The 21868-nt window shown below is 27.9% G+C and overlaps 2 protein-coding genes across 2 annotated transcripts in view; one reads left to right on the top strand and one right to left on the bottom strand.

Annotated features, from left to right (window-relative positions):
- Positions 1-11723, top strand: part of LOC129988674 (acetyl-coenzyme A synthetase, cytoplasmic-like) — a 64286-nt gene extending 52563 nt beyond the window's left edge. Inside the window, exons 14-16 of the mRNA XM_056096944.1 lie at positions 4526-4725; positions 7594-7639; positions 9141-11723. Of these exons, the coding sequence (XP_055952919.1) occupies positions 4526-4725; positions 7594-7639; positions 9141-9370 (476 nt within the window). The 3' untranslated portion in view covers positions 9371-11723. The remainder of the gene's footprint in view (positions 1-4525; positions 4726-7593; positions 7640-9140) is intronic.
- A 3145-nt stretch (positions 11724-14868) lies between these two features.
- On the bottom strand, positions 14869-20983 carry LOC129989073 (lysM and putative peptidoglycan-binding domain-containing protein 3-like). The gene is made up of 2 exons (XM_056097395.1): positions 20447-20983; positions 14869-18145 (listed from the first exon to the last, which is right to left on the bottom strand). The coding sequence occupies exons 1-2, from the start codon at positions 20828-20830 to the stop codon at positions 17597-17599; spliced, it is 933 nt and encodes a 310-aa protein (XP_055953370.1). The 5' UTR covers positions 20831-20983; the 3' UTR covers positions 14869-17596.
- Positions 20984-21868: the final 885 nt, after the last annotated feature.

Here is a 21868-nt window from a genome sequence, read left to right as displayed (position 1 = left end):
GATTCTAATCCTTTTTTTACCCTCCACTCCAAGATTTCATCGCTACACTTCTTAAGAACTTGAAAATCGTGGCAGCCTTAGCAAATTCTTCTTCCATAAAAAATTCACATGGGACGAAATCTGGTAAATAAGCTAACTGTTAGTGGAAGTACCGAAATTTTATTTTCTGACAAGTAATTTAGTATCAGGAGCGACTGTGACAGCGCCTTATTGTGATGGAGGTTTTCTGCATAAAGAAATTTTGAAAACATGTAATCACGAACTACAAGCGTGAACTGTTTTTAAACAGATAAAACTTGTTGTGTTTATAATTCTGATAATAATCGATCACATGATAGTCTTCACTTATTTTGTGGGAAATGGTATATTTCATTTATATTTGGAAAATAGTTAGAAAGTTCCAGAACTTTTTTAACGTGGAAGAATTTTACAATTAAGAACATTTGATTGTATAACTTAATCGGTACAATAATTTTTAACCCCAATTGTATGCATACTTATGAGAGACAGTGACAGGTTAAGCATTTTGCGGTTTTATACAATCTACATTATAACGTCCTTCTTTTAATAAACTAGCGAATTTAGTTTTGCATTTCAACACATTTTTAACATAATCAACAAGTTCATTATTTAGAGTATTTTTTTTATTCTAGTATCTTTTTAAAATGCAGTTTATTTATTTACTAAATCTCATGACTCTGCAATATATACATTTGTACACATTTTTAATTATAAACAAATGTTCGATGCTTATAAATCTTGTAATAATTAACCCTTTCTAGGGCCGTGGGAAGTATGCTTCCCACCAAATTTATCAATCTTTGTATTAAATTATGTAGGTTGGTGTAAGTTCTGACAAATTTTTTTAGTAAGTCAGAAACTTAGATGCTTCCGTTCTTTATCTCAGACAAAATGATGTGTCTTGATTTGTTACTTAATTATTAATTAATTAATCAAATTAAATTTATCTAATAAGCTAAATGAATCCCTTTTCTTATTCTAATTTCAAGCCTAAAAATATTTTAACATAATATGACTAGAAAAAAATGGCCCTTTAAAGGGTTAAGTAAAAGCAATGAAACAGATAGAAATTTAAAAATTATACTTGATGACTTATTATCATCTTAATATTTTAAAATTTATATTTTTTCATGTTAATTATTTAATAATTTGGTAACAATAATTTTTTGAATGAAACAACTTGCGGCCCTATCTGAGCCCAGCGATTCTAAGCGGCTACCTAATCAGAAATCCATCACTTATGAGAAAATGTATAAAAATGTCGAACTGAGAAAACCGAGAATTTAATCTGTGATTAAATAAGAACAACTCCAAATTCATTGAATCGGTTATATTTAGAAATACAGACTTAAATTAACAGAAAAAATATGCTAACTATTTTGTTCGGGAAATATTTGAGATAAAATGTTAGCTTAGATCTTATACGAGAATTCTTAAGCTAATTCTGAAACTTAGAAAAATAAAAATCGAGCAATAATTAATCTAGAAATGTCATGTTTCTTGGTAATTTTATTAGGAAAAGGTTTAAAATAACTTTCTTAAAGAGTTTTTATTATTATTATTATTATTATTTTCAAACAACTGTAAAATATTTCTTTCGTTATCGCAAAAGCCCTTTTCCGCTTTATCACTTTTCTTCAATGATTCAACATCGATTATTTTGTACTTATGGTGATCGATGATATCACAGTTAAACTTATCGCAAACAACCGTTACATGATAAATAATTATTGAAAACTCTTACGTCATATCAAATCCGATATCTAACGAAATGTTATTTTGGCGAGAGAGAATGAAGCAAGAATCTGTTATTAAACGTTTTCACAATTTCGGTTTAGAACATTAGATACAAATAATAAGTATTTTTTAGAATTTGCGAGCAATGAAATGAAATTGTGAAGATAAGTTTAGGACAAAAACAGCATTGGTAAAAAGATTCTTTCCTTGAGGCCAAAATATTTATTATATTTTATTATGAAAATGGCATGCAAGGCCCATTTGTTTTATGAGACACTGCAGTCAAAAATAGAGTGAATGAAATTTATAAGTCCCGTATGCTTTATAAGACATTCTTGTCAAAAATGTAGTGAATGAAATTTATTGATATTGCCATTTAATGATATTGATATTGCCATCGATCATTGCAATTTATTGATATTGCCATCGATGAGCATATCATAAATATGCTCTTCGATGAGTTTAAGTTACTTTATCGCATTTTACAATAGATTAACTCGCTAAAAGATTATTTTCGACTTGAATTTCCGTTAAGCTAATAATTTAAGAAAAAAATTACAAATTCTCGATTTTTTTTTAATTGTATTTTTAACGAGAACGATAATTCTAGTAAATTGAAAGTTGGATTACTTGGTATTCCCACATTTTTATAATAAAAACTTTCGATGAACAGGAAACGTATCAAACAATCAATTCAACAGAAAGTTTCAAAAGGTATCAACAGAATTTAAAAAAATATATATTATTTTCTCATAATCAATTAAAATACTTACTGACAGAAAAAAAATGTAGAAAATGGGCAAAAACTGATAGATGCAAAGCCATTGCTTTAAAAGCTGTTTCAGAAGATATTTCAAATTTGTAACAGATATTCTCAGATTTCCTATATCAAATATTACAGATTTGGAAAGATGGATAAAAAATGTCAACTTAGTATTAACTATTCCAAGCTCGGTGGTGTATTTCTTTAATCAATTACATCAAAGTACTTAATGCTTTATGGTTCTATTTGTTAATTATTTAATAAAAAAGGTCCATTTTTAAGCTTTAAATATATATATTTTTTTCATTTAAATACTTTCTTCGCCACTGTTTTAAACTTTAATAAACTTATTAAAAATGAATTATTATTTTGATAGAAGTTGTTCAGGAAATGAACCGCAATAACCAGAAAAATGTGTGTTTCTGTACTTTCTTCTTTGCAATAAATCTGTATCACTTGTTTTTTTTTTTTATGAAATGGATTTTGATGGTAATAGAATCAATAACAGGACTGGAATGTAGGCCATCATTCGAAAGAACAAATTATAAAGTTAATAATTAAAACCTATTTGAGAACTTTCATTCGGCTTATATGGTTAAAATGGACATTCAAAACAAACAATATTCAAAAAGGACACCAAAAAGAGATAAGAAACGAAATGCTTCACACTGTCAGTCTTCTAAAATGTGATTGCATTTTTCTCCTAATCAAAGGTACATAAAATTTGTTAGAAGTTATTCTGTTTAAAATATAAAAAAACAATTTTATAATCATTTATATTTAGTACAAATACTTATAATATTGATCGACGGCTCTGAAATTTTATAAATAAATGTAGGAAAAAGTAACATTTATGAATTAAATATGTGATATCTGCTTCTATAATGCAGTTCAGAATTGTGCAATGAAAGCAAATGTGCAAGAAATAAACTTTTTTTTACGTTTATTTAAAATTATAAATTATGATTCAAGATGACTTTCAAAAATAGTTTATTTCGTTGTTAGATGAATTAAGAAAAATACTATTATCTAAATGAATGTGTATTTTATTAATCTCAATTAAAATTATTCCTAATAATTTTTTCCCTTAATAATCAAACCCTATTGAGATTAAAAATGGGTTTTTTACTCTTAAATTTTAGATACTATTGACATAATTATTTTATTTTTTGCATCGGAACAATATTAGAAATAAAGTTATTTGAGTTTTATTAGAATTTTCTATCAAATATTCTAAATTTTTATTATTTCATAGTGTGCGACTCTCTAACAACATTTCAACAACAAAAAATCTTACTTAGAAAAAGTTTTTTAATATTTCTAAAATAATCTTTCAAACACTTTATTTATTCCTTAACATAACACAGATATGAAGAAGTGCGCTCCCAAACTGGCGCCATCAATACATCCACTTTTTATGAGCCTAACCTTACTTCTCTTGGATTGTGCACATGGTCTGCATTTTTCATTAAAAAATATTAATCGAAATGCGCTTTAACACAAACTAGTTTCTTCATTCTTGCTAATTGTTGGAAATTTTCCTTCCAAGCCAAACACAAAAGCGGACCATTTTCCTCGGAGAAGCTAAATGACAGTCAAATTTCTCCTAGATCGCTCTGATTAGCAGTAAATGCCACACTCCCCATATATAACAAGTCATTGATTCCTGGGCTGGCATCTTTCTAGATATGCTAAACCAAGTGAGATTAGAATCACCAACAGTATCAAATTAAAAGATTTCGCATAAAATAATGCAAACACTTCATAGTTGAATAAAAAGATTCTTATCGGATGATAATTCTAGGAGAAATGCTGATTATATTTTAAATCGGAAACTATTAATGTATGCTTTCATATAAATTTAGGTCCACATACATTAATAAATTACTCAAAATATGCTCATAATCATATTATGGGTAAGAGTTAACTTTATCTTTAGTTATGTTTTTATGCATAAATATGTAATATATATTGATATTTAATAAGAGTTTTTTTTATTTGTAGGTGGCATGAGGGATGAAGATGGATTTTTTTGGGTCACAGGCAGGGTAGACGATATGCTTAATGTATCTGGTCACTTACTGTCCACTACTGATGTCGAAGCATCTCTCATGGGACATAAGAGTGTAGCTGAAATCGCAGTTGTGCGTCATCCTCACCCAGTCAAAGGAGAATGCCTTTACTGTTTCGTCGTTCTGAAAGATGTAAGTACTTACCAGAACATTTCACTTGGAAAGCTGGGAAATGAATTTGCACTTTTTACAAAACGAAAGATCAGTACTGATAAATACAAAAGTCTTATGGACATGCCTTCACTGTTTTACATGCAGATACCTCAGTTACTCACAGTGGCGTCGCAGGGGAAAGTGGTGTCTAGGAATAATATGATTTTTTCATCCTTAATCTTTATCAGTAGCTCTGCAAGAGTAAATGGAATTCGAGGTTCATGTTATTAATTATTTTCTCTCGTCATATTGGACTTCAAAAATTCCACAATCGTTGTAACAGCTAGCCTCCTTGGAGCTTTCTAAGGCTGGTTCCCATGACGTTTATACTCCCTCTGTATCCAGCGTTGCTACGCCGCTGCTAACTGTAATGAAATCTCAAGAAGTAATATAAAAGAATGTGTAGTTTAGAATAGCACAAAGATATATGAGAAAAATTTAATTTACATTTATTTTAATAATAATCATGGCATTACTCATTTCATACAAGAAAGTTAAGTTAGTACATACCTATTATGGCCAATTATCAAAAATTTGGAGTAAAATTAAAAAGTGTTTTTAGTTTGAAATTCAGTACTAATTTAGGAGGGAGGCAAATGGACTGGTCGAATCTCCAGGTTCGTGGCTAGATTGCCATATAAGTGGGACTGGTAATAGTTAAATTTCATATCGGCAATCCAATGTCCTGACACTGCTATGGAATAGAGTGGAGGGTTCAGGTTCAGATGCTGTTCTTGTAATTTGACATATTGGGCTGGATTATCAAAAAGGCAAAGTAGGCAACTATCTAGTGCCTCCGAGAATTCCAGATCATTAGTTAATTATAATTTTGTAAAATTGTCATGGCAATTTCATTTTGTGACTTCATTTGATTTATATGATCTGTGACCTCGAATTTATTGAAATTGGAAACAACTACCTCTTTATTTCAGAACTCGATTCTTATTCTTGAGATAATTTTTTATATATATATTTTGGAATTCACTAACAGATAAATGTGACCTAACTTATTTTGTAGTTGGCTGATTGATTTACAAGTCCAGAATTCTGTAAAATTTTGTATTAAAGTGCTTAAATTGTATTAAAACTGTTCGATAATTTTTTATTTTTTTATTTTTTCTAACTATTTATCCGAAAGTTTTTTTTTTTTATATACGAGATATACTTAAACAATTTCTTTTGAAGGTGACTCTCCATTCAGATTGTTTTAATAGTTTTTAGTTAAATATTGCTTATATAGATTTTTAGTTAAATATTGCTTAATATTGCTTATATAGATTATGCCAATAAAAATTTCTAATTTTAAAAAAAAGAAAAAGGAACCCTGAAATTCGCATTGTCTTAGGGCTCCTAAAGGGCTTAAACCAGTCCTGACATCTCAAAAAAATTCCTGGTATTGTTTCAAAGCAGGACGTTAATATCACTAAACTAAAGATTGTCAGTAAATGAAGCACCATTCACACTGGGCCAACTATGGCATTGCAATAGAAGCCATATCTACCTAAGGAAGATCACGTAACTTCCAATAGGATAATGGCAAATATTTGTCTATTGGCAAATATATGTCATAGGATAATAGGATAATGGCAAATATTTGTTTATTGGCAAATATATGTCAAACTTCTATTTAATTTGAACTAAGTCAAAATCACGGCCTAACCAAGAAATTCCATAAACGCACATATCTTCTGCATTTCACCCCCTTTGCGGAGTAAAATTATCCAAAATTGTTTTTTCTGAAACAAAAAGTATTGTCCTGACGGCGTTGTCTCAGCTGTTTACATTAAAACAATATCGGGACAAAAGCAGAAAGAAAACTATTGCAGCAGTTCTTAACAGTTTTCAAACGGAAAAGAAAAAAAATTATCTTAAAACCACTCTTAAGACTTTTATGAAGGGACAGAACTCCTAGCAGCATTAAGACACAGTGTGGCATTTGCAACACATATACTATTTTAAATTTATGATTATAATGTCGTGCATTATTTATGCTCATGCAACTTATGGTATGAAAGCGCTGCACAAACCGACTAACTATTTATCTGGAAATGCAAAATATTCATTGTCAGTATAAGTTGCTTTGACTATTTCTGTAATTTTTATACATAAAATTTTTGAATTTTTCTAAAGTAATTTAGAATAATATTGAATATTATTTTATTTAAAAATAATTGTTTTGTTTAATATGTTTAATAAAAAACAAACATTACTTTTGTTATTTATTAGAGGATACGAGGTGAATATTCGATCTTCGTTTAGTTATTAATATACCTGAAATCTAATGTTAAAGACTTTCACTGTGGTTTTCATTGAGAGATTAGGAAAGATGTTTTGAAATAAAGATATAAATATCACGAAGAAAATTTTTATACACATTGATAATTCAAATAAATTATACTAACAATTTGAAATAAGATTAGGATGGGGGAAAAAAATCTGTAAAAGAACTATGAAACAAGATACAAAGTTCATTGTTAATATTGTTTGCAATTTTAAATTATTTTATCTTACCTGACCAAATTTAAATATTTTATAGAATAGTTCATTGTAAAATAAAATAATTAGTTATTTACCAAAGTTCCCTGAAAAATAAATTCTACCAGTTTTAATAGTAATTTACTTATGCATAAATGTTCTTCTATTGAAAATAGTATTTTCATATTTAAAAAAAATTGTAATGTCATTTTTTTAATTTAAAATAACTTTTCAAAAAAAAAAAAAAAAAAAAAAGAGGAAGAAAGAAATTCACTTGGCGAAATTTCTATGTCAAAAGTATCATTAACAAATTGCAACATAACACTTTCTGTGGAAATCAAATTTTTCATCCCGTTTATTTTTTTTTTTCAGGGATGTAAATTTGATGAACGCATTGTTCAAGAATTGACGCAAAAAGGTAAGCTTCTTCCCTTGCAAAGAAATTAAAATATTATAAAAATGTATAACCAAAATTTAATTCTGTATATTTGTAGCATTGTTTATCAAATATATTATGAAAGTTCCTTTCCTAAATAAACTATTAAACTTTTATGAAAAGAATTATTCGAACGCAAAAGACAAATATTTTTCTATTACATTTGTCAAAATAATGAAATTCCCTTATTATAATATAAAATCATTTTAATAAAATTTCACATGATTATTAGTTTTTAAAAACTCATTTAAAGTTTATAAATTATTTAGTAATTCCTATACACATTTTTTCCTTCCTACAGCAAATTTTCAGTAATCCAGCAGATATATCAGAGGACTGCAGTTTCAACGAAAATACCATATTAGTAGTTCATTGAAAAAAAAAACAGAAAGAGGGGGAGAGAGTGAGAGACGTTTTGATAACAAGTTTATTATTGCGTAAAATATTACGAATATGCTAAAATATGCAAATAATTATGAAATATGTTTAAAAAATATCAGAATATAACTCAAAATCCTAATGTTTACATCATTGCAAAGTCTGAAATGCATATTCATTACTTACTTTCCTTTAAATCTTCTCTCTATCCCTGAAAACGCCGAATAAGTGTAGCTCCAAATTACTGAGAATCAAATGCATCACTGAGCCCTTTCATTTATTTTTATTATTTGAGATCCTGAATTATAAAGAATATGCTTGAATTTGTGTCCATTTTTGTTGAAAGTTCCTTTTTGATATGGTACAGAATTTCAGAATGGTGTTACTAGTTCAGATATCGCCCACATTATCTGGCCATTGTTAAAAATTACCAATCCTAAATTAAGCATTAAATTAGACCCAGAAGTAAAAAAGCAGTTATAAATAAATTAATGAACTAGAAAATAAAGGTTTTTCGCTCATATTTACTCAATCATTAACTTTAATTCATTATGCAGAAATTTTGATTTAATATTTTAGATCTGTATTATTTTCGCAGATTTCAAAATATGTTTATATTAGAAAATTTTAAGTACGATAAAAATAGAGATTCCATATTATTTATTCGATCTTAGTTGCGGTTGTAATGCACACTTGCTAGATTACGCTCTATTCAAAAGTGTTCTCCAAATTAGAATAGAATAAGCTTCTTTAAAAATTCTTTACCATATGGATATTAAAAGAACACAAACATAAATTATGTGCGGATTTTTATAAAATGCGATTATTCATTTATGCAAAGAAATTACAGATGTCAGAAAATCAGTTTCTTGTTATTCCAGTCAGAATTATTTTTATCATATCATTTCCTTATTCTTGATTTTTTTAATGTATTTTGTATTGAAAAGAAAGTTCTGAGAATACATAATATTTTTTCAAAGAAATAAGAATAATATTATTTATCGTCTGTCATACAGGATGCGAAATATTATTTTTTTTTCAAACAAGTACGAATAATAGTATTTATCGTCTGTATTTTTATTTTTTTTCCTTACTTTTTATTTAGTTGAACATCAGATAGGATCCTTTGCTCGACCGGAATACTTCCACCATGCGACAGCTCTGCCAAAAACAAGATCAGGGAAAACAGTTCGCCGCATTTTGAGGAAAATAGCTGCAAATGACCGAGATCTCGGCGATTTGAGCACTCTGCTTGAGGAAGCTGTAGTGTACGACTTGTTCAATTCTAAAAAATATTTAAATCGTAAAGTTCCTCTACGTGTTGAAAAAGTTTAGATTTTATTTAAACTTCCGCTATTTTTATTGTAATTTCTTTTTCTTTTGTTGTGATCTTTTAAGATAAAGGTCTCTTCTATATATTAATGATAAAGATGATAAATTTAAGAATTTCATAGAACTGGTCTACAAATTCAAGACAATAAACATTTGCAGCTATGTGAGATACATTTTATTTTAAAAATGCAATAAAATATTCACAATGTATTAATTTAATAGAACTTCAGTTATTTGGAAATTCTTCCCGAATAAAGATAGCAAAGCAAATTCCATTGACTTATATCTTCAAGCAGTGATATTTTAAAGCAATATCTAAGTAAAATGTACAAAATGTAAACAGCTTTATTTTGGCAGTCATTAAATTGATATTAACAGAAATTTCATCTTTTTTATAAGTTTTTCCCGTATTTGATTATATGGATAAAGTCTGATTGCAAATGATGCTGCTAATTGGGACTCTATTGTACTTACAAATCCAGTATCTGCTTTTTTTTACTGACTGATCAATATATGTTTTCTAAAAAATGTTTGATGTTTCCAATTCCATTTTTTTTTCAAGGCATGCAATTAGAATATCTTCTTCCACATTTGTTTATTCATTTCTATTCCAGTAAAAAGGTAATGTACAAAGACTGTTCAAAAACAGATATCTAGATAGTCATTATTTCCGAAGTCAACAATATTTGGCAAATCGACGGTATTGTCAGCATGTATCTCGACCCATTAGCTAACGAGGGAGTGGAATGAACGATCATTTAGATAAATCGGAGTTGTGAAATTTTAATTTCCACTGGCCGAAGAGAAATTTTAATTTTTTGATTTGCTTTATAAGAATAATAGCTTTGTACATTGTGATGTAGAGAGAACAATAGCGTCAAATATTCAATTTTATATTTTCATTTTCTTAATTGACACTACTTACGTAGCAAACAGAAATGCCTTCCGAAGTATGGTATTACTTTGATTTATTTTGCTTTAATAAGTAATACAAATGTCTTTAAGTTTTATTTCAAAGACATTTATATTACCCCCTCCCCTCCCACTTCCATCGCTACTCCATTGTTTAGACAAAGACAATGCAACTAAATGCCAAGAAAAGATACTTCTATATATCAAAAGTTGAATTTCATTTCGATGTTAAATGTACGATATATTTAATGTTTACTATGCATAAAAATAATTTAAAATCCCTGACATGTGTATCATATATAAGTTAAGTACAGGGTAGTTATAATTAAGCTCCCCATATAAACAGCATCATACAACGCAAACGGATGAACGGATTGCAACGAAATTTGGTATATAAACTATACACGAGATGCACTCACGGAATTTCGAAAAAAAAAAATTACTTCAAAATATCTACCAGAGGACGCTTTTTCCGGAAAAACATTAATTTTAACACAATAAACGACCAAAACCGAATACATAAACAATATTAACATTTATAGGCTAGTTTCTGGTCACCTTGTCATCGAACCGCATTAAGTAAAGGAAAAAAAATAACAGTACGCTGTTTGAGAAAAATAACAAAAAGAAAGAAAGAAAGAAAAACAGTTCAATTTGCAGAAACAAGAACAGATTAGGACGAAATTGCACAAGAGGAGCAGTTGTTAATCGTGTCCAAGATGATGTAGAGAAAGGTGCTCCATGTGACCACCCTCATCCATCTGCAAAATTTCAAATCGATGGACAGTGTGTTCAACTGCAGATTATATCAGAAGCGTTATAATCTGCAGTTGAACACACTGTCCATCGATTTGAAATTTTGCAGATGAATGACGGTGGTCACATACAGCACCTTTCTCTACATTTTCTTTAAGTCATTCAACGTCGCAACAAGATATCGTCATCATTGCAGCTTGAAACATCCACAGAAAACATGAAAACAACTGCAAAAGTTTTTTACCCTAACCTGTTTTGCATAAAGCCTCCTCTTCTACGCAAGCATGCAAATCTCGACATTTTTTCCTAGAACTGACAGCTTTTTGCGGTTTTACATTTTATTACTCACAATTCTTCTTCTTGATTGTTAATATTGTTTCTGTATTCCGTTTTGGTCGTTTATTGTGTTAACTTTAATGCTTTTCCGGAAAAGGTGCCCTCTAGTGGACATTTTGGAACTTAATTTTTTTTCCCCCGAATTTCCGTGAGCGCATCTCATGTATAGTCTATACACCAAATTAGTTTGCAATCAGTTCATCCGTTTGCGTTGTAGGATGCTGTTTATAGGGGAAGTTTAATTATAACCACCCTGTACAATGTGTTTAAATATGTGTATGTACTATAAGATTATTGTATGGTTTGTAATGAAACGTTTTAGAATTTATATATAAAAACTATGCATAAAATTTGTTGGTATAACTGTATTTTTTAACTTTTACTATTCAATCACTATCATAGAAAACAATATAAGATGTGAAGATAAGATACACGTTACTTTTTACGGCCCCGCGATAAGTTACCAAAAAATGCAATCCATTGCTAACCGATCTTAGTGTAATTTGAAAATAGTTAAATAAAAGCGGAAATGCAAGTATCTTGGAGAAATCTAGGACATCTTATGTGTAATAAAGTTTGGAGATCTATACGTAAAAAAATATCTATAAGAATATCAAAAAAATCAATCAGAATATTAAAATCAGAATTCTCGACGCGCAAATGAACTGCATCCCTTGCTTACTAATGGAAACCTTGTATTTATAATAAAAGCGGAAATGCAAGTATTGCTTTATTTTAATCAGGGGAAGTGTTTCTTCTCGATTTTTATATACAATGTGCAACATTGTATATTTACTTTTTAATGTAAGTAGAAAATTTCTGATATTAAAGAGAAGTGAATACGTATTTTTTACATTTTTCCGTTGACCACTGATTCCACAATAAAGCACAGATTAACAATTCTAGTGATAAAACCCTATATCAAATCTATATATCTAACATTGGGTTTTAGAGTTATCGCACACGAATGGAAAGCAGGACTTCCAGCTGCCGGATTTAGTCCAAATGTCTCTGGTTTATTTTTAGCTTAATGATCACACACTTAACACCATTTTTCTAACTCTTTCTTTTCTTAATGTTTCACCAACACACAAAATTACAATAAATTTAATTAAAAGCTTTGAAACTCACTTTTATTAGTGTACTAACTAGCAGAATTCTTTTACTTATTTTCTAGCTTCTTAACAGATTTATTGCTTCTCAAACTTACTATCAGGTGGTGCCACTGGTACAGAATCACCATTTCATTTAATTATTTATTAATAAACTAATTCCTGGAAATAGTATTAAAATAGTATAAAGCATTAGAATACATAAGAGTTCAAAATTTCAAACTGCTAATACATAACGAAACAAGTGAAAAATCGATTCCCCCCCCCCCCCCACCTTTACAAGTTGAAGAAAAAAGGTTTCTTCCGGGTTTACGGAAATCAAATGGTAAATAAATATTAAAGTCAAATTTCCTGACTTTTTTTTTTTTTTTTTTTACTTCTATACTTGGTAAACGAACAAAAAAATTCAAATAACAAATAAAAGCAGACATTTTCCTTTCAAAAAGTCAGTCAGTAGGTGCCATAGTACAGGCTCACATCATACACTACACAAATGTGAGGACATACGACCTCCAACATCGATTTAAGGGTTATCAAAAAGAAGGGGTAGATTAAAAATTTTCTTTTTCCTAATCGGAAAACTCCAGTAATAGGAACGAAGTGGTTTGTTTTTAAAACATTGACTCTGGTAAGGGCGTTTTGTGTACTTCAATATCCAAAGAATGAATCTGTTGTTGCATTGCAGCGTGCAATTTTTTTGCAAGTTCAACAAAGATCCGCTTCGTCATAAACAGAGTTACCAATGATAAAAAGAATTTCAAAGAATATTCTGGCTGCATATGCAAGGATAAAAGCACTGATCGTCCTCGCACATCAGATGAAAATGTTTAACGCATCTGACTTGCTTTCGGACATAATAGAAATTCCACAAACGGAAGCAGCAGGAAATTAGGAATCTCGCAATCAATGAAATAGCGTGTTCTTAAAACCTGCCCCTTACTCTTCAAGATCGGATTGTTACAGCAATCAGTTTAATAATTAGCAACCAATTATTTCAATTATAGCAAGAAATGATTTCGATTCGATGTTTGTTGCATAACAAATTGAATTCATGTTGAAAGAATTTACAATAAAATTTTGAACTTTCCTATATCTAATAACGTATCGTTTGCGTCTCTATTTATTGTCGTTCACGAAGATGGAAAGATTCAACTGCTCCTACTTTCTGAATAACCCAGCATATGTCAAGTTCTCAACAAGGCAGATGATCTTCGGTAGAATTGATTTTACAACCTGCGATCTGCCGATCACAAAATCTGACCTTGCCATTAGGTCACTGCAGATCTGAAATGTCGTGAAAGTTACCACATGACATTACATACAGTAATAAAAAAATTTAAAAAAAAATAATACTGAAAATGAATATTAATTCTTTAAAACTAGATATACATTTTAAATTTTAAAGTTGAAAGACAACTGATTGCAAGATGAAGGTATAAGCTACTTTTAAATTAGTCATAAGCTAAAATCAACAATAAAAAAAAAATCAACATACATAAAAGGTAACCAACTTTTAATAAAATTTCTTACATGATTTAATAAAAACAATGCATAGAAATAGAAACAGTTTACATTAAAATTTCAAAATTATTGAATAGACATTTCAGAAACACTAAGTGATATCCAAAGATAAATTTCAGAACAGATTGAGCAACATTCTCACTTTCTAGAGCAATAAAAACAAATAATGTGCGAAAACAGATTTTAATAAACAGTTAAGTATTCAGCCATACCTAAACAACAAAAAAAAAAGCATGAGCAATACAAAATATATTATATTTATGAGTTTTACATATACACATAAAATATTTGACACAAGAATAAATAAAATTAGTTTATAATTTTATCAGAAAAAGCATTCAACACAAAAAAAGAAAAATATATATATGCATTTCTGTTTTTTTTCCAACACATAAAATATTCATAATTTAGTTAAATTATTATATTAAACCAAAAAAAGATAAGATTACAAAAGATTAAATACAAATTTTATACCTGAAATAAATACATAGAATTTAAGTGTTTAATTATTTTACATTGTTTGGACCCTTGAATTTGAATATAGTTTTACACAAAAAATATATGTCAATTTATTTCAATTACAGTCTAAAATATAAGAGAAAATTTTTAAAGAAACTTTAACATCAAAAATTATTTCTAAATTAAGTTTTCTATTCCCTAATATCTATTCTTTTTTTTAAAAAATTAAAGTTCTTTTTATAAATTTTACTAACAATTAAAGAAAAATTTTGTTTTTCTAAAACAGCATCTATGTATTAAAATGCCAAACTCTTTCAAAAAAAAAAAAATGCAAAAATTTGAAAAAATAATTTTTTTTCTTAAAAAAATGGAATTTCTTACTCACAGAAAACAATTCTGCATTAAACATATATATTTAAACTGATTCTTTAAAAAAAATGAAAAAAAATTTTATAGTAATATATATTTTATATAAAAAAATCATATATTTTTTAATAATTTTACATAAACATAATGAATTATTAATTCTTGATATTTTTATATAAAAGCAATTATTTAAAAGAAAAAAATAATTACTAAATTTTAAACATAAGTGACAAGCATAATTTGCTTTCACACCATAACATTTGTACCAGTTTCAAATTTTGACATAACATGAAAAGTTTCTTAGAAGTTCGTTTTTAAGTCAAACAAAAATTATAATTTTCTTATGCTCATGTTTGTATAAAAAATTTTGTTTTACATCACAAAATGCAAGAAACAGACAGTACCAAAAATATCTTCCAATGAATTGTCCATTATATATAGAAACAATATTTAGAGATATTAAACAATTTCAATTATGATATAGAATAAACTCATGGTTATACAGAATTTAATAAATATTCTTGCACTCCCCCACCTCTTGCCATTTTAAAATATAGTAGTAAATAGGCGGGTTCTTTCTTTCTTGGTATTCATATGATATGAATAATAAATATTTCACTTTTATATTACACAATAGGATTTAGAAAACAAAATCTTATTTTAAAATTTGTTTATATCTTAGTCAACAATTTAATGGATATTTCCATCTTATGGATACTTAGTTGTGATTTATCCATTAAATCAAAGGTTTACTGTAATTTAGAATTATGACATAATAAAATATTAAAACACAGTAGTATTGGGGGACTGCAAATTCTTATATGATAAATATATTTCAACACAAAATAATTTGTAATTTTAATGTAGGTTGCAATTTATTTACAAAATAAAAATAACTAAAGGCAGATGTCCATTATTTTTTTTATTAACTAGAAATTGTTTGAATTGCTAATAAAAAATATTGTGACCCATTAAATTATTAAAATATGCAATGGAAATTTAATGATCTTTCATTTAAAAAATGAAATATAAATGGTACATAATTAAGAAATTAATTAAATGAATTTGAACAGCATTAATAGACAAGCACAAACCAACTGTACCAAATAAACAAAAATTCAACTTGTGTGATCTTATGTTTGATATGTTCCACTTCTATTTCTAAGACATTTTTATTAAAGAAAATAGTATATCCATTTTAAATCATTCAGATGGAAAAAATATATTATTTTGCACATAGATCATACATTTGACTCAATAGGCAATTCTGGTGAATAAAGAAAAAAACATTCAGACAAAGTCAGATGAATTGAAATGCAACCAAACCCTGAAAATATTTTGAACTAGAAATTATGAAATATTTCAAAAGCAGAAATTCTATGAAAGGAAACAAAAAAATTTATTTTTTAAAAGGTACTTTTAATCTTAAAATTAAAAAAATTATAATAAAATTTATTGTATAAATTACAGTAAAAATGAATGCAAAATATAAACCGGAAAATTAACACGTAAATAAACAGCTCTTCTTGAATTTAAAACCGAAAAATTGAAAAGAAATTAATAGTATTTTTCTACCATCAGGACAGCAGATGTCAGGTATAAATATGGACATGAAATGTCACATTTTTGTGAGAAGAGCAGCCATCAAAGTGCACTCAAGAGTAATTAAGCCATAAAATAAGTATAAAATTTGTCTAATTTTGAAGCTCTTAATGTATTATTGTTGATTTCATACAAACTATAAGTAACGTGCTTTAACTCGATTTTGCCCATTTTAACCGAAATCATATTAATAAAAAATGTCTAAACACTTTTAAAAACAGGAAATTTAGCTAAATAATTTTCAAAGAATGTAAGCAAATAATTGATTATGCAATTTTTAATAGCATAATAACAAGATACTTTGCAAAAACATACTTTAGACAAAAGAAATGCGGTAATTTCAAAATGGTAGGTGCTTAGAATGGGATAGTGGCAGTACTAACAAATATATGCAATGCTAAAAAAGTAAGAATATAGCACAAAAGCTAAATTAAGTACAGCCATAAAAAAAATACGGCTGTACTCCTTCAATTTGGTTACCCAGTATCTAAAATTTGGGGGGGGGTCAAAATTTTTCTAATGAATTATTAGTAAGCATTTCATTTCTCTAAGAAAATACAAAAACAGAACTTTAATTATGGCCTTAAATTGAAATAATACAAGATATTAGAATTAAGGACACTTTAAATACACTTTATATACAGCATTTATCTTATACTGACAACATCAAAACAAATTAACAGAAAGTGCAAGTTTTAAAATTAGTATTTAAAAATCTTTGAAATCGCCTGCATTAAAAGTGGCATATATATCAAAGAATTCTGAACTTACAATTGAATATTCAGGATTCAAATTGACTTTTTAGAGTATAAATATAAATATCAGCAATATAATAGTTTTAAAAATAATTACTAACATTAATGGCACTTAATTTTTTTCTTCTTCATTGTAAAGTTAAAGAGAGAATACTGTGTTTCTTTTTAATAATTTTTTAAGGAATTAACATTTTAATTATTTCATAATCTAATTAATAATAAGAGAATTTTTTTTAAAAAAATTGATATATATATTTTAAGGAATTTAACTGTTTACTACAATAAATTCCTAACATAAATCATCTATACAAATCTAAAATAATATATTAACAATATTCAAAATATAAATTGCTAAACAAAATATTTAAAAATTTAAATACTTTAACATTATCACTAACATTTATAAACTGTTATCTCCTATCTTTTCCACTTAATTCAGACACTGTACTATTGGAAGAAGTATTCGGATAGACACTATGTTGGTGTTCATGTGAGGTCCGCATATACATGTACAATGCAACTGCAGCAGGAATAACAACGGCAACAATTATCATAAATAATATTAAATAATTCCATTGTATTCCACAGTCAACAGTATTATAAGGATCTTTGACAAGGGGTTGGATTTGTGGAGTAGTTAATGCTGCGGCAGCTGCTTCAAGAGAATCCTTTTGAGTATTGGTACTCAACATAATTTTTACAAGATCTTCATCCATTCGTTTGAAAAATGCAGCTGAATCTTGTGGTGAAGGGCAGCGAACAGAGCCTCCAATACCAATACTTATAGTCTGTACACCTTCTGGATCTTGTTCTACAATTGTAGAGTTAGATTTGATTTCAGGAGAATCCATTAGTATTTCTGTTAGCAAACTATGCTTCTTCACAGGTATTCTGAGATGCTTCAATCCAAAAAATTCTTGGCTACTCATCAAGTTATTAGCTCTTTTAAGATCTGAAATCTAAAAAAAGAAAATATGCTTAAAGTTTTTAAAAAATTGACCTGCAATTACATACTTGAGTAAATTTAAAAATAAATAATAACATGAATATTTTAAACAACAACAAAAAAAAAAAACATTAATATCTAAAAAAATTATAACTGTTATAATGTTTTGCCTTATAAGCATATGTAATTCTCGATTTAATAGATAGAATTAGATTAATTCAATAAATTTACATGGGAGAAGGAAACTACCGATATAGATATTTTTCATTTTACTATAATAGCAGGAAGGTGTTTTTTTTTGGGGGGGGGAGAGGTTCTCCTTTCATAATTTGCCTCCATAATTCTACAAACAGCTCTTTGGTGATAGTTTTCCATTACACTTTTGTCTTGTCAGTCATCTTGATTTCTAGTATTAGCAATATGTTGCAGTGTTTATGCTTGGCATTACAAAGTAGATTTAAACCTATTTTATACTATGCAGCACAAATTCAAGAGTATTATTCTATTTTAAATATTGTTCATTTCTTAATATTCATAGTTTAACAGATTTACAATTTTCCAAACATTTTTGCATAATTTAAGAAATAATAACAAATGATAAAATTGGGCATAGTATAATAAGAAGTTAATATAACTTTCGCCAGATGAATTTAAAATATATAAAATGATAGTTCTTTCACATTTGTATAACTCAATCCAAACAGCTTAAATTGTAAGGCACTTGGAGCTTTTTAAAAATTTATCTTTGATTTTCATAAAGTATAAAAACAAAACTGGAGAAGAAAAAGAGTTTAATAAAGAGAGAAAAAATATACTAATTGTTCTGTAAGCATAGAGTACATAAAATTTCAATGCAATATATAGGCTATATTTCTTTAGGCAAAATGGATTTAATGGATAAAGTTAAAAAAATGAATAAAGAATATGCAAACACCTTTCAATATTAGAATAATCAATGGTTTATTTGGATATTTAGAAATAAAAAATGAAAGATAAAATTTGTTAACTTGACAGACAGGGATAGAATAAAAAATAATTACTAACTACTCTGAAAAGAAATGCAGCTTTAGAAAAATTCTAAGATTCATTCTTAACAATTCACATCAAAAAATATATATCAATGACATCAAGGTCCTACCACAATTTATATTAATATTATTACAAAATCAATCCTACAATTTAAATTTCTATTTTAAATTATGGCAGAAAAAGATCTATTTTTATTTCCCAGAAAATAAACTTCAATTATATAAAAATGATCCTTCTATTTATATATAGATGAAATGAACAAATGGCTGCCATCCCTACTACTCTATTTCATATAAATGAAACAGAAAATATGTATATTTTGTCTATAAACTATTTTATCACATTTATAAAGAAACCTTTGCATTTTGAATAATTGTACCATTTACACATTATAGGCATTTGATATACCTAAATTCTTATCTTAATACATAACAATAAATATAATAAATTACTAAAACCATGCATTTGCAAATTTCAAAAAAAAAAAAAAAGAAAATATGGAAATAAATTTTTATGAACATTAGCATGTATTCAATATTTTGCAACTATTTTGCTAAATAATAATAATAATTTATTAATTATATACCCCAAAAAGCACTCAAAACTTTTGTTAAAAAGATTAAATGTTAAAAAGTAGATTTAAAAAAAAAATAGAGGTGTTACTTATATTATAGATTATTTGCTATTATAAAACAATTATTAAATTACTTTAAAAAATCTTAATATTAAGTAAAATAATGAGGATCCTGTAATATCAAACAAAGAGCAAATTTACTTAATTTAATAAATTCTTTTCTAACAATAGAAGTAAAGTTATAACCATTGATATTTTTCAAATAAATAACGTACATTACTTTTACAAAAAATGCCAAAAGGTATAATTGGGATGAACTGAATATTCTAAAAAGCATGAAATATTTAATTTCAAAGTAATAAGGAAATTTTAAAATATCTAAATTTTAAATACAAAATAAGTGGAAACACAGAATCAATTATTTTTGGGAATTACAGGACTTATATCTGAGTTAACCGATCCCATTATCAGACTTAACACATATATAATTCATAAATTTCAGTTTGTCAACAGAAACAACAAAAATTTGAAACTGAATTGATTTAATTTAATTTATACAGTAAGCTTATTATCAAGGTAAAATAAGGCGTAAAGTTTATAAAAAGCATAATAAAGTTGCGTTTCGCAATTTGTTTTTTAAGGTGTCATTTTAAATAAATATCAAATATAAACAATATCTCAAAATCTAAAGAAGTTCAAAAGGTTACTAACTGGACATTGATATTTTATGGATATGCTCTGCAACGTGTCTCCTTCTTCTATTTTCAAATACAAAAAATCACAGTTCTGAAACGGATCAACAACTTTCTTAGCATCTGACACATCGCCATTCTTTTTTCGATTAGGTTTCTTAATTTTTCGTAATGAATTTTGGTTAGCTTCATCTACTAAATCATTTCTTAAATGTCTAATATCATGAAGAGTAATTTCTTCATCTGAGGCGCTATCCGTGTCGGGAGAAATCAAAGGTATTCGTTCATACTTGGTTTTCCGTGATTTTCGCTTATTTGACACAAAACGTCTCACATTTTGAAGAGGTGTATTAAGACGTTGCTTGGAATTCAAATCAAAATTCTCTAAGACAATACTATTCATTGTTCCAATTAATAAATATTGTATCTACAGGTCATAAACAAATATATATGCTTATACTTTGAAGAAAACACGCTCCATTTGGCCCCATCATTCAACAAACACTCACATAACAGAATAGACAACTGTAAAGAAAGTGCAATGCAAACATCTGTTCCGTGGTGTAACAGTTGATGCCATCTCATGCCTAATTCGTATCTTAAATATGAAACTAAACAAATTCGTCCGTTATCAACAAAAATAAAAACAGTTTGATGGCCAATAAGCTAAACATTGTGATTTGTGGATGCAATAATAATATGCAAAAAAGAAAAATTGGGAAATTAGCGTTATTATAATAAAAATACGAGAATTTTTAAAAATTTTATTCGTTTCAGAAATCAACACGATACATTTTCTTTTTTTTATTTTATTCATCAATCTTGTTAATCCTTGTGTCTTTCCTTAGGATTCAAATTAGAATTAATTCAAGCAACCGATAATTTCTTTCACCAGTGTCAGTGAAAAAATAAAAAGAGTTTAATAAAAGCTTTTTTAAAAAAAACCATGGTAGATATAACTGAATCTGCAGTCCGTCTTCAAACTTCCGCTCCGCATCCTATCAGCGCTAGGATAAATGCTACGAGATTTGTTGTTGTTGTTTCTAATGGCACTTGCTATGGATAAGATCGCTGACGAAGTCAGTGATTTTAAGCCGAAGGTGCGTCTCTTGTTTTGTAGTAGTGCCAACTAGGGCCAAGAGTACGTCTTAGCTACTCACGCATCACGCTTGCTTGCACAACCCCTTTTTTACCGGGGAGCACATTCATGTATTGCACAGATAGAACAGATGAAGAAAACCATGCCCGAACCAGGACTCGAATCCAGGACGCCCAGATCACGGGGAAGACGCGCTACCCCTATGCCAGGACGCCGGCACGAGGTTTGTAACAAGCTCGAAGATTGATGCAGATTTTACTTTTGAGAATCTTATCCAGATCTCATTAGTTCAGACTAGGAGTAGAGTTAGAATTTGCCTCTCAGGAGAGCATGGTCTGTCCG

This window comes from Argiope bruennichi, chromosome 10 (genome assembly GCF_947563725.1).
Source record: "Argiope bruennichi chromosome 10, qqArgBrue1.1, whole genome shotgun sequence".
Classification (NCBI taxonomy): Eukaryota; Metazoa; Arthropoda; class Arachnida; order Araneae; family Araneidae; genus Argiope; species Argiope bruennichi.
Note: the sequence above shows the minus strand (reverse complement) of the source record. Positions and strands in the feature narration are given on the sequence as shown.

Excerpts from the sequence above, each read along its gene's own strand:
- LOC129989073 (XM_056097395.1), bottom strand. The coding sequence starts at position 20,830 with ATGAATAGTATTGTCTTAGAGAATTTTGATTTGAATTCCAAGCAACGT. Across the intron at positions 18,146-20,446 it reads CCATAAAATATCAATGTCCA|ATTTCAGATCTTAAAAGAGC; the intron begins GTTAGTAACCTT and ends TTCTTTTTTTAG.